At 41.5% G+C, this 14,240-nt stretch overlaps 1 protein-coding gene across 1 annotated transcript in view; it reads left to right on the top strand.

Annotated features, from left to right (window-relative positions):
• Nucleotides 1-13,717, top strand: part of GABBR2 (gamma-aminobutyric acid type B receptor subunit 2) — a 1,273,589-nt gene extending 1,259,872 nt beyond the window's left edge. Inside the window, exon 19 of the mRNA XM_030209562.1 lies at nt 12,734-13,717. Within this exon, the coding sequence (XP_030065422.1) occupies nt 12,734-12,899 (166 nt within the window). The 3' untranslated portion in view covers nt 12,900-13,717. The remainder of the gene's footprint in view (nt 1-12,733) is intronic.
• The last annotated feature ends 523 nt before the right edge of the window (nt 13,718-14,240 follow it).

The raw sequence follows: 14,240 nt of genomic DNA, 5'->3' as shown, positions 1-14,240 counted from the left end.
GATTTAGTGAAGGGAAATCTTGCTTCACCAATCTACTACATTTCTTTGAAGGGGTGAACAAACATGTGGATAAAGGGGAACCGGTTGATATTGTGTATCTGGATTTTCAGAAGACGTTTGAAAAAGTACTTCATGAAAGACTCCAGAGGAAATTGGAGAGTCATGGGATAGGACGTAGTGATCCATTGTGGATTAAAAACTGGTTAAAAGATAGAAAACAGAGAGTAGGGTTAAATGGTCAGTATTCTCAATTGAGAAGGGTAGTTAGTGGGGTTCTCCAGGGGTCTGTGCTGGGACTGCTGCTTTTAAACATATTTATAAATGACTTAGAGATGGGAGTAACTAGTGAGGTAATTAAATTTGCTGATGTAAAAATTACAAGAGGACCTTACGAGACTGGGAGACTGGGCGTCTAAATGGTAGATAACGTTTAATGTGAGCAAGTGCAAAATGATGCATGTGGGAAAGAGGAACCCAAATTATAGCTACGTCATGCAAGGTTCCATGTTAGGAGTCACGGACCAAGAAAGGGCTCTAGGTGTCGTCGTTGATGATACGTTGAAACCTTCTGCTCAGTGTGCTGCTGTGGCTAAGAAAGCAAATAGAATGTTAGGTATTATTAGGAAAGGAATGGAAAACAAAAATGAGAATGTTATAATGCCTTTGTATCGCTCCATGGTGCAACCGCACCTCGAATATTGTGTTCAATTCTGGTTGCTGCATCTCAAAAAAGATATAGTGGAATTAGAAAAGGTGCAGAGAAGGGCGACGAAAATGATAAAGGGGATGGGACGGCTTCCCTATGAGGAAAGGCTAAAGCAGCTTGGAGAAAAGGTGGCTGAGGGGAGATATGATAGAGGTCTATAAAATAATGAGTTGAGTTGAACAGGTAGATGTGAAGCGTCTGTTTATGCTTTCCAAAAATACTAGGACTAGGGGGAATGCGATGAAGCTACAATGTAATAAATTTTAAACGAATCAGAGAAAATGTTTCTTCACTCAACGTGTAATTAAACTCTGGAATTCGTTGCCAGAGAATATGGTAAAGGCGGTTAGCTTAGCAGAGTTTTAAAAAGGTTTGGGCGGCTTCCTAAAGGAAAAGTCCATAGTACGTTATTAAATGGACTTGGGGAAAGTCCACTATTTCTGGGATAAGCAGTATAAAATGTTTTGTACTTTTTTGGGATCTTGCCGGGTATTTGTGACCTGGATTGGCCATTGTTGGAAACAGGATGCTGGGATTGATGGACCTTTGGTCTTTCTCAGTATGGCAATACTTATGTACTTATGTACTCCATTTGCTCCGTTCTGGGTAATCTTCCCCTTCTTTTAGCTCCAAACTGTGCCTGCAGCTCCCAGCAGTAACAAGGATAATGTAGACACATGGACAGTGCGATAATCATCACATACCTCCACCCTTAAGGTATTGCTACTGCCTAAAACCATCAATCTTTCATTAGAGAGTCACAGTTTTCCTATGTGAATCCTGTCTTCCATGGATGTAGGGGAAATGAATCCTTTCCTGCCTACTGGTCTTCTTTTCTTTCTAAACTTCCCCAGTTCCCCTTTCTTGATCCTGTCTTGAGGTTTCAACGCTTGGAGTTCAGCATTTTTATTTATCTCCCATTTCTTTTTGATTTTTCCTAGGCCCCTTTGCCTAATTTCTAGTCCTACTTTCCTGGTTCTACTTGTCTATTTTTAATCCAGTTAGGTTTGTTCCTCTCCTGCCGCCTACCATATCTATCCCTGTGATTGAGATATATGACCCCACGTCTACTAGTATCTTGCCGTAACTTACTCAAGCCTTTCAGCCAAGAGATTGGCTGTTTTCCTTTACTTTTTGGGGAACCCCTTCCTTTACTGAGGAACCCCCTCCTTAGAGTTTTATGACTCTGGGCTAAACCCCCGCCTTCCTTCCTAGGGCTGCCCTACCACATAGGCCTCTCCCTTTCTTATATAGCCAGCTCTGCTTCACTCACTTGGGATGGTCTAGACTTGGTTTTATGCCTAATTATTATAGGATAACCTTTTTCTGGGATTCCCCCCTTAGGTATCTGGGGTCTCCCTATTCTCTTTCTGGTAAACTCCTCAGCTGGACTAGACCCTTCCTTTCGGATCTTTAGGGTCTGCCTGGCCCCAAGTATCTGGCTCAATTTCCTCTGTCTTACTTGCTCCAGGACCCTTAACACCTTTTGTTTTGGGCACTTAATTCTTATGCTTCATCCATGACCCTGCTTTTGCCCTTTCTGCCCTCTCAGCTTGGTAGAGACTTCAGTATTTCGCATATGGGCCTCTTCCAACAACAGGTTCTGCTCCTTCAGCTCATGTAGTTGAATTTTAGTCACTTTCAACTCCTCACTCAGTTGGCAATTCCTTTCTTCCCCCACCTTTCAAAGGAAAATTTACAATTGTAAATCTAATCCAGAAACTTAATAATCATATTCATCATAAGAATATCTAAACAATAAATGCTGCGGTATTAGGAGAGGAAAGCATTATTTGGCCAACTGTAAATATCATGCAAAATATTTATTACAAAAATGACAAAATACTACATAACAACATTCCCCACTGTTGGATCTCTCAAAAGCTATGAAAATATTATGCACACACAGCAATCTGGTCTTATCACTGCTGTTATAGAAACCTGCTGTAATGAAAAAAGAAAACATCAATAAAAGTTCAGTAAAAGTTTGACTTATCTGAGATCAAAGATCCCACACAAGTCAAATATTCACAGAGGATCCAGATGGCAATGAATCTTCACGGTGTCCACAAGCCATAAAATAATTTATGGTATTATCATAAATTGCTTATATTGTGTATATCCAGTGAATCCTAAATTACTGAGCAGATATCAAGATCTTGCTTACACTGCTTCTGAAATTGATCAAGAATTAAGTTCAAATCACAGACTTAGCTGTTAATAAAATTGAATTCTCAGTGTCTTCTCTACAAGTTAAGAGCCATTCACAAACATGGCTCTAGTCAAATCCATTCTACTGCGTCTCCTTGACTCTGGCTGAGTTTCACATAAAGCTTTCTCAAAAGGATGCGCAAAGAATGCATGACATCACATTACCCCAAGAAAAGCTAGCAGCTCCTTAACCACCTACTAACAACAATCATAAACATAAATGCAATCGCCACAAATCTTATCTGTTTACTGAAACGTCTTCAATAATAATATTTCTCCAAATACCAAATGCACGATTGATAGTCCCTAGCTGGGAATCAGTCCGAAATGCATTGCGCCCCATGGCTGCATGCCCACACTACGTAGCCTGCTGTATTTAATGCCTACACTAGGTACACTTGTGGTCAATCAATCACTTCCATTCAATTTCCCTATTCATTGCCCCCGGTTGTGTGGTGTTCCACAAATATGTAATCCTCTATTCCTTATAGATCAATCTGTCGGGGTCTATTTTACCCCGAATCCGAACTTGTACCAAGACCAAAACTTTTTAAATCAGAAACTGAATGGTTAAATTCCTTCCAATGAGCAGCTAAAGTAGCATCCCGTTTATCAGTTTTGATATTGCTAATGTGCTCCCCAATATACATTTTAACCTTCCTAGTTGTCTACCCAATGTAATAAAGCCCACAAAGACAGATAATACAATAAATGACCCCACTAGAATTGCAATACGTCCTAGAATTGCAATTGAAACAATTTCATTGAGTGGGGAATCTGCACACTGGTAGTTTCAATAGCACGCTGACAATATATACAAGCACAGCATTTAAAATAACCCCTTTCTCCGGTCTTCAAAAATCTAGGATTGGATAAAAGCTCGCCCAGATTTGTCCCCCTACAGTATGCAAATTTGGGTTACTCTTTTAAAGAGCAATGAACACCAAGAACATGCCAATATTTCCAAATGGCCAAACAAACCTTAAGAGCAGCTGGCGAAAAGGGTAATACACACACCACTGCATCAAAGCGTTGTGGCGGAGTAGAATGCAACAACCACTGTTTTTCTTCCACAAGTCTAACTGCCTAACCTCTTCCTCTAGGAGTTTATCCTGGAGAATTTGAATATGGGAGTTTGCTTGTTGGAGCTCCTGTAATCTAAGTTGCGCATCCTGGAACAGTATGTCAATAGCTAGAGTCAACACCTGGCATTTCTACTCCATGGCTGGGGTTGTGGACTAAAATCTCCCTCTCAAAAATTGTGACCCCTTGGCAGCTCTGGGGAAGCCCTTCAGCCAGCTGATTTCTCAGGAGCTAGGCATTTCTTCCCTTAGGGTTACCTTCCCAGTCCATGGGAAGCCCTTCAGCTGTCTGCCTTCTCAGGAGATAGGCATTCCTTCTCTTGGGGTTACTTTCCCAGTCCACAGAAAGGCCATTCGGCTGGTTGCCTTCTCAGGAGCTAGGCATTTCTTTCTTAAGGTTACATTCCCAGTCCACAGGAACAGTGGCGTAGCTAGGTGGGGCCCCCAAATTTCATCTGGGCCCCTGGATTTGCTGGTGGGGATCCCCAACCCCCACCATCTGAAACCTTCTTCAGCACCGGTCTCCGGCATGCCACGTTCCCTGCCTTGTGCTCGCTCTTCCTCTTGACATCCTGCACGTTCCTTTAAGTGAAACTGAGCATGCTCAGTTTCACGTAAAGGAGCGTGCACAGGACATCAGCAAGAAGAAAGAGCAGGTCAGCGAATGTGGCTGTGCTGGAGACCGGCGCTGAAGAAGGCTTTGGCTGGCAGGGGTTGGGGACCCCTGCCAGCAAAGGTATTTGCTTTTTCGGGGGGAGTGGCGAGGATGTGAGGGGGAGCAGCGAGACGGGGGAGCGGTGAGGTGGTGGGGGGAGCTAGGCGGCGAGGTGGCAGACTATGATGTGCCCCCCTACCTTGGGCTCTGGCCCCCTCCCACCGCGAGGTCTGGCTACGCCTCTGCACAAGAAGCCTTGCAGCTGGTTGCCTGTCCATCTGCCCCCCCCCCCCCTTCTCTCTCTCTGCTTGCTCTACAGCACCTTTTTAGCTTACAGCTGGGTGGAGAGCAGAGACAGACAGTCAGAAGCTCTGGGGTAGATCTACTGACTGTCCTTTACGGAAACTGGCTGGAACTTCCCTACCCTGTGATTCTTAGAGATCCGCCCCAGCTCTTTGGAATAGCCTACTTCCAGATTAGGCTTCCTCTCTCCCCTTCCCTCACGGTGCATTCTTTTCCCTGTGCTGCATGGAAAGGTTAAGAACATCATTTTTAAAGGTAAATTCCTGATGCAAGTGGGGCATTTGCCAGGAACAGTTTCCTTCTTTCCACTACTGGCTCTTAAGGGCTGACATTTCTCCCTCAGTACCTGCCAGCCACTAGACTGCTGCAGCCTAAGGAAAAACCCCTTCCCAATCCAGGGGCTCCATTCAGGGTATTCTTCCTCTTCTTTTAGCTCCAAACCGCTCTCCTTCAGCTCCTTCTGTGTGAATCCAGCAGTAACAAGAGTAACGTAGACATGGGGACAGTGTCATAATCATCACACCTCATAGATTATAGTATTTTATTATTTGTCCAGTTGATATTCAAAACCGTTTAACTGGCCAGGAACAGCACCTGGCCGGTTAATTGGTAATTAACCAGCTATTCAGCGATATTCAGTGGAAAATAGCCGACTGTCTCTCACTGAATATTGCTGGTTAGCGCCTACTGAATAGTTAGCTATATTGCGCAATATAACCAGCTATCTGCCAATTTTCAGTGCGCCGCTGGCCAGATTTGGCAGCCAAATATGGCTGCATCAATACCAGGAATGTTTGGACAGTTAAGTTGGAACCAGCCAAAAGTAATCCGGATATTCAATGCTGGTCACCAGAAACGGTCTGGCATTGAATATCTGGGCTCAACGCTGACCGTGGGAGGCAGCCCAGCTACCTCCTGTGGTCTGAATATCAGCTCCTGTGTGTGTAACTATGCACACTCCACCCAAACTCTTCCCATCTAATTCCTTACTTGTAAAATGCATGCCATCAAATATTACACATACTTACAAAATAGTGCATAGCTAGAAACTGGTCGTTTATGCGCAGATGTGTTTATGCACATAACTGATTTTTGCCATCTAAATCTAGAAGACTTCAGTTACATATTGGCAGTATGAAGAATGTAGATAATAGAAAGGGTTGCTTTGGATGTCTAAATTTGCCAACACTTTCCCAGGATGGCTTGGAAATATTAAACTCTCCTACCTCATTGGGTGAATTTATTCATAAAGGTGGTTAATAAATCCGAATAAATAGATAAAGAAATATATATTCTGGACCAGGAAGTGACTGAGGTTAGAAGGGATAAAAAGTCATAAACCCCCAGGGTCTAGCTTTAATAACCTTAGCATTATTCTCATTGTTTGAGAAAGTAGTTAAATCAGGAACCCTACTGGAGTCTTCCAAGAAGATATGGATCATCCCACTTCCTAAGATGAGGCAAAGCTGCTCCTTGTCATCAATACTATTTATTTTGAGTTTAGAACTCCTGGAGACTGAGATAAAGAAGCAGAGGTGAAATTTGCTTTATTTACCCCTAAATTCTAGCTTTTCCTACAGATGCACCTGTAACCTTTGCTAATGTTTTGGCTGTTTTGGCAGTTTTTAGGGTTGACAATGCCAACAAATCTAAGGCATTAGTTGTTTCCATTAAAAAGAGCAGGCAAGTCTATAATCTAGTGCTAGAAACTTCATACCAGATGTCACGGTTATGTACACCAATTACATCCAAAAATATAGTCCCATGAGGCACAAAACAATACAATACTTTCTAAAGTCCTCATAGTTTTTTTATATATATTTTTATTCAAAACTTGGTACATATAACAACTGTCACAAAGGTAGAAACAAGGTGCACAGCACATAGCTGTAATATCTTACAAAGACTCTGCAACCCACCCAACCTTAAAAAAAGAATAACATAACTAGGGTCCATTCCCAGTGCAGCCATCCACCTTAATCAGTTGCATATATTATATGTTAAGGATTCTGCTACATTCTGTCAGTGTTAATGATGCCCAAAATGGTTCATTGAGGTTCTCCACTGGGAGAGCAAAGCTGGTTCTGGTTGAAGCCAGCGCTGTAAGATACATTTCTTCCCTTTAAAACAGAGTGCTTGACAAACCCCAAAAATCCCTTAGACATGGGTAAGTCACATCAAAGTCAACAAGCAACATTTGAGGTTTTGGAGTCCATTGCACCCCTCAGAGTCTGGAGTCGTGGGTCCCCAACACTTACCAGAAGTTATAGATCTTTGTACATGTCTAGAACATATGTCCAAGAGTCACAGCAGAGCAAGCACACTTAAGACAACAGTCAGAAGGACTGATGCAGGCATGACCTGACCTTTTAAGTGAAATGTACAAACACATAATAAACCCAGTGCAAGACAGATTTGGTCAATACCCGATAGAGACGTAAACTCATACACAGATGGTCCTCCTCAAGCATTATTGACAAATCTGCTGACCACCAAAGGCGCAAAATTAAAGTCTGGTAACAATTTCTGTAGGTATTTATGATGGCAGTGCAACGGGACTTTCAACTGTGCCTCTAAGCTAAATCTTCTGTTAAAAGTTCATGGATCTCAGACGTTAAGGCCACCACTGGCAGGCCAAGCACATAATGTTGTAGTTGCAAATAAGGAAAAATATCAGCATGGTCCAGTTGAAATTGCACTTGAAGTGAGTCAAATGATTTAATTTTTCCCTCCTCAGAGAGCACCTAAAAAAGAAAAGATATGCCCCGTCTCTGCCACTGCTGAAAACACGCAACAGTGTATCCAGGTAAAAGGTTCCCATTACCTTGCACTGGCAAGAGTGGAGACACCATAGATGAAAGATGGAGAGAGCCTTACACACCCATTGCCAAGTAAGGTGCAATGGCTGATAAATCAAATCTCTAACCCATATCTTAGGCAACTGATTAAGCTTGGCCTGTAGCATAAAATTAAAATGGAAAGGGTGAGAAAAAACAGTCTCCACTGGTGTAGAAGAAAAATAGGGCACATTATGGAACCAGTCATTAATATGTTTCATACCACAGGCCTAAGAGAAAAGGTGCATACTAAGCAGCCCCAACCCTGCCTTGTCTCTTTCAGATATGCTCGAACTAAATTCATTCTAGCTCATTTCCCATTCCAGAGATATGTGTTGAGGAGCCTAGACAAGTGTTTATTGTAAGTGACTGTTAGTACTATCGGGAACATTTGGAAGATGTATAGCTATTTTGGCAGTATGATACAAGGACACTTTCCCAATGAGAGAAAGCGAGTAAGTCTGTCAAGCTTGCAGTTTGCTCTTGGGGGTAGCAATCAAAGGCTCTAAGTTTCATGTATATAAAGTAGTTAAATCTTAAGGTAGCAAGACCCCCAAGTATTTGATGGTATCCTTTGCCCTGTACAAGGGGCGCACACCCACCCATCTATCCCTAACATGGTCCTGCAAAGGCAGAGCTTTAGATTTATTCAGATTCAATGTAAACCATGCTAAGAAGTTGCATCAAGGACGGTTGTGGGTATTGTTTGAAAGAAGGGTTCCAGATAGAGCAAGAACAATAATGGGGAGAGAGGACAACCCTGACGGGTTCCTCGCAAGATTGGAAAAGACTTGTTTATAGCCCCATTTACTAACAGCGCCACCATAGGGGACACATATAAAGTATGAATGGCCTGATAAAATCAACCATCTATGTCCATATAATACACAACCTAAAAGAGATAATGCTAATCCACTTTTGTCAAACACTTTCTCAATGTCCAGACTCACCAACATACTGGGAGTCTCAGTGAATTGGGCATCGGCCTTTACCAGCAAAACCCTCCAAACATTAAGTACTGACTGCTGGCCCTTCACAAAACCCACCTGCACATGACAAATCAAGGATGGCAAAAGGGTCCACCAATATCCGGGCAAATAATTTAATATCCATATTTAACAATGATATTGGTCTATAAGAGTCTGGGTGGAGTCCAGATTTTCCAGGTTTCGGAATGAGCATAATGAAGGCCTCATTTGCTCTGTGAAAAAAGAGCTCTTATCCAGAGTATCCATATAATAAGCTAATAGAGAGCCACATAAGTCAGGAGTTATTAACTTATAAAATTCAGGGGTGTAGCCATCCGGCCCCAGTGCCATGCAGTTCTTAGCTTTTTGAAGCTTTTTAGCAGTTAGTGGAGCATTCAAGCATGCACACTCCGACGAATAAATTTTCAGTAGCCCACCATCAGCCAGATAATCTCACACATCCAATCCCTCTTGGGGAAGTTCCACTGCAGAGAACTTTCAAAAATATTGTAAAAAAATGTTTGCAATCATAGTGGGACTATGCTGTAACTAATTCTTAGCAGCTAATAAACAAGGGATATATCTGGAACCCATCCAATATTTAGTAACTTTGGCAAGTAGTTTACCTGGTTTGTTTCCATAACAATAATATTGATACATACTATAAAATTACATCTTTTTCGTACATTCATGAATAAGCATATTAAGGGCTACCTGTGTGGCAGTGAGTGTTTCCTTCTTTGCAGGCAAGGGGCACTGTAAATACATATGCTTGGCCAAGGCATACTTTTTTTTCCAAATACACTATACCATAGGCAATATGTTTAGTGTGTGCCTACATATAAGAAATAATGTCCTCCTGAAGGACAACCTTGGCTGTCTCCCAAAAAAGGCCTGGAGCATTAACATGCTGCATTAAAATCTACAAATTCTAGCCATTTTTGTTGCAGACATTGTTTAAAATATATTGTAAATATGCTGGAAACATCAACCCCCTTACCCCAGGGATCTTTCACTTGCTTATCTTCCAATGTGGTATATATCATTCAGTGTAAAAAATGTAACGAAGGATGCTATATTGGAGAAACAGGCCAGATGCTTAAGACAAGATTCAATTTACATAGACATCACATGAACAATACAGCCAGTAGGGCCCCCACCCCAGTGGGACAGCACTTCACAGAACCAGGACACTGTACCAGTGATTTCACAGTGAGAATCCTCAAAGGTAACTTTAAAACCATACAAGAACGTAAGACCTTTGAAGTCAGAATGATTGAATATTTTAACACCCAACAGAAAGGACTTAACAAGGATCTGGCGTTCCTAGCCCATTATAAACCATAAAGCTGTATGTCTCTGTTGATCACCCCACCCCTCACCTATCCACACCCATCCTGTTAGAATATCAATGATATGCTTTGATGTCCTTCCCACCCCCATCCTCCCACCCTGTCAGACTGTCATAGTAATGCTTGAATGTTTTCACTTATATACACTGTCAGCGAGCACATTTGCTTATTTCCGATCTGACGAAGAAGGGCAACCTTCGAAAGCTAATCAAGAAATGTATTAAGTTATGTCCAATAAAAAGGTATCATCTTATTTTCTTTTCCATGTTTTATTTTGTTTGATTTCTATTGATAGTCATCCCTTAGAAGTTCAGCATTTCTTTCTTTATGTAGGTCTGGATTGCACCTAGGCAAAAAGATACCCAATCCCCCTGAATATCTATGTACCTTCCCTTCAGGGGAATTGTGTTTATGTTTATTAAAAGATTTGATATACCTCTCTTTCTGGTTCACAGGTTAGAGCAGTTCACAATAAATTAAAATAAAATAACAAGAAAGAAAGAAAAATAACGCCAATTATAATAGGAAACGTCACACTCGTACAACATAAGGCAGAAGGAGACTAAAACTAGCTGTTATTGTGCCAGTGTATAGGTTAAGCTAAATATCAATGAACAGATACCTGGTTTGGTTGAAGAGGTTTTTCACCGATAGAGGAATAAGGGACTTAAAATAATTGAGAAGATGCTTTTGGGCAACAAAGTGGTCCAGGCATTTCAACAGTTGAAGGAGAAGTATGAGTTACCTCATACAGGGGCCCTTTTCCAAAGCTGCGGGAGGGCTAATGCACAGGTAGCATGCACAAAATTGGCACTACCGCGGGGGGCGTTCCCAGCAGTAATTGGCAGTGTGGCCATGTTGGCATGCATTTCATGGTTACTGCATGAGTAGCGCATGAGCCCTTACTGCTAGGTCAATGACTGGCAGTAAAAGCTCAGGCCATAAATAGGTGCACAGTAGTTTTAATTTTTGCACACGCCCATTTCCGGCCCATTAAAAACAGTGGTAATCCTTGGTCGGTTGCCACCCGGGGCAGATCACTGCTCCCCCCCCCCCCCCCCCCCGGGTGCATTCTTACCTGCTGGGAGCAGCCGTGCGGCTGTCAGTTCCCCTGTAGATTTTTTGAATCTACAGTAATCTGATTAGCAATTAATTCTGTGGCCTGACCAAATATACATCAGCTTTGGAGTGCTCTGTTGTCATATCTGATGAGTTTAATGAACGTGGAGGCTACCTGTAGTGTGCAGTTCTGCTTGTTGGATGACAGAGAGAATACTGCACTCCAGGAAAATGTAAGTCATATTTAATAGCTTCCAGTTGCATAACAATTCAGCTGTTAGAAAGAAAACCATCAATTTTAACAGCATGGAAAATAAAAATGCATAATCTGTTGTATATGGAGAAACTCTCTGTGGTAGCTAAAAGTGTGGTCCTTAGGAAAAGATTTTTAAGTATGTAAGAACCTTTTCTAATGTCCCTAAGCACTAGATCTCAACAAGATAAAAGCAGATTACATAAAAACCACAGAAACGAGTGAATAAAAAAGAAGTGGTTTATTAAAACAGTTACCCGACATGGCCACGTTTCACCCTCAGGCTGCGTCAGGGGTATAAAAAACTAAAAGGGGTGGGTAACAGGGTCTACCCCTAATAGTAAAAAAATCAAACCACTTTTTCCACTTCTCACCACACTCAAATTAGGCAGGTTATACAAAAGGCGTCCAAACACAACAATGGCTTTCAGCAATCCTTTTGTATAACCTGCTGCCTAACTTGATGCATTTTTAGGAGGATTGCTTTGGACTTTTACTTTTTATCAAAGAGTATACTATCTTGACCCCCTGAGGCAGGTGCTTTTGTGTGCCAAAACACAGCCTGTGTCAGGTCTTTGATATTAAAGATCTCTACGTTGTTCCAGTCTTGAGGATTCCTTTGTGCTTTTTTTTGCTGTCTTGACTTTTGTACTTTTGAACCCTCTCTTCTGCTGTCTCATTTATAAACGTTACCTGCCCATTATTTAAACTCTGCAGTTAGCACTGACTTCATACACTGACCATGGCATTTAAATTTATACCCAGATATTCAGCACTGGTAGCCGGACGAATTAGGACAGCTATTTTGCAGTCTGAATGAGGTTTGGATGATGCTGCTGAAAATCAGTGCTTGGTCCCAGTAAGAGGGTAGAAAAGTGCCACTGAAGACTGGGACAGAAAAATGCCTGTTGTACCTAAACGTGACTCACATTGAGCAACAACTGAAAAAAGATTTGAGCTAATTCCAAAATCCCTTCCCCATCCCCTATTTTATAATTACAATAAAGTGGTGTGGTAGCTGTGTTAGCCCACTTTTAAAGGTAATAGACATAAAACAAAGAAAAGAAAATAAGATGATACCTTTTTATTGGAGCAAATTATGTTAACCATCTCATATTTGCCATCATTTGTTCATTTCTAATCTTAGAAGGAGGTATTGCCTTTGAAAGCTAATCAGAAATGTATTGTTAGTCCAATAAAAAAAGGTGTCATCTTATTTTATTTTCTTTGTTTTGTAATTGCAATAAATCAAGTTACTGATTAAACAATATGCTGCTAACTGCAACCTTTTGTTTATTGCTTTGCAGCATACAACGCCGGCTGTCTTTACAACTTCCCATTCTTCACCATGCCTACTTGCCGTCAATAGGAGGAGTTGATGCTAGCTGTGCCAGTCCATGTGTAAGCCCTAGTGCCAGCCCTCGGCACAGACACGTGCAGCCATCCTTTCGAGTCATGGTTTCTGGCCTGTAGGTATGGGAGGCTACAACTTCCCGAACTGCTATTTTAAGTACTGAATGACTGGACTGCACTTCCAACTTAGAACTCTGCTGTATACATTATATTGGCGCATACCACAGAGGACCTAAATGCTACGGCCATCGTCATGGGAGTTCCCGTTGTTTTCCATGTGGAAAAAGAAAAGAGTGAAAGAGGTGCAGAGTCAGACCTGTAGCCTTATTTATGGAGTTTTTGTTTCTTCAAACACAACTCACTTGAAATTGTTTCTACCCCAAATTCTGCTAGCAACAAAACAAGGAAATAAGAATTGTGGTTCTCGGAAACAGATTGAAGAAAAAGGAAGAAAAAACGTTACTCATCTCATATACATGGCCGCTATAAACATGGAACAGTACACTTTAAACACGTGGAACATAAAATAATAAAGCTAAGTAGTATGAACTGAAATGCATACATTTTAAGTTTGCACAAGTTGTACTAGGCTCTTGGGTTTGCTGGTTAATCGTTCTGCCTTTTATTTCTACTTCAGAGAGGATGCCCAGTGGAAAATTGGGTATTTTCACAAATGGTCCCTCAGGTGTCATTGAGACTGGCAGCACTGCAGTTCTCCATTACTGAAGTGTGTGTATGGGATGGTGACAACCCTGGCAGCAGCTCTGAGCTCTTGTCAACTAGAGATTTACGGTGGCAAGCCAGAGCACTCCAGAGATATATGTAGTGACTGCCAGCTTCCAGTGCAGACCATCTGGGACTTCATTTTGACAGGATGTCTGCATCAATCAATTTGAAAACATAAATACATAAAATAAAGACATGTGGTGTAAAAAGCTGCGTGCTATAAAGTGCAAGCACTGATACCTCCGGTACTGAGTACAGATGGTGCAAGTCTTAATGTCACAAGATGGATTGTTTTTCATACTTTTGTGTTTTAGAAGTTGCATACCGTGCCACACTCAGAATCACACAAAAAAAAAACCCATATTTTTTTTCTGAATGTGAGGATTCATGGCACATGATGATTAATTTGGCACGTGTCAGTAATTTTCACAAGCTGTATATCTGGTACACATTTCCCTGGCATCTGCATGTGAGAAAACTGGTCATGCACCAACTGAACTGATTTAGAATCAACAAAATAAATAGTTAAGAGTGTGGCATTTCATAGATGGTGGTCTAAGTCCTGCAAACTAGTTGCTAGTCTTTCACACTGAATATGCCAGTACAAATGCATTCTTCACTGAACTGATAAAAAGGGGATGAGGCTTGTCTGCAGTCTTTCATGTGATTCAGAGAATGAAAATCATCCTAGACGAAATGAATGCAGGAGTCTGAGTAGACTATTTTATTTTAATT

Source organism: Microcaecilia unicolor, chromosome 1 (genome assembly GCF_901765095.1).
Source record: "Microcaecilia unicolor chromosome 1, aMicUni1.1, whole genome shotgun sequence".
Taxonomy (NCBI): Eukaryota; Metazoa; Chordata; class Amphibia; order Gymnophiona; family Siphonopidae; genus Microcaecilia; species Microcaecilia unicolor.
This window is presented reverse-complemented; position numbering and strand designations above follow the sequence as displayed.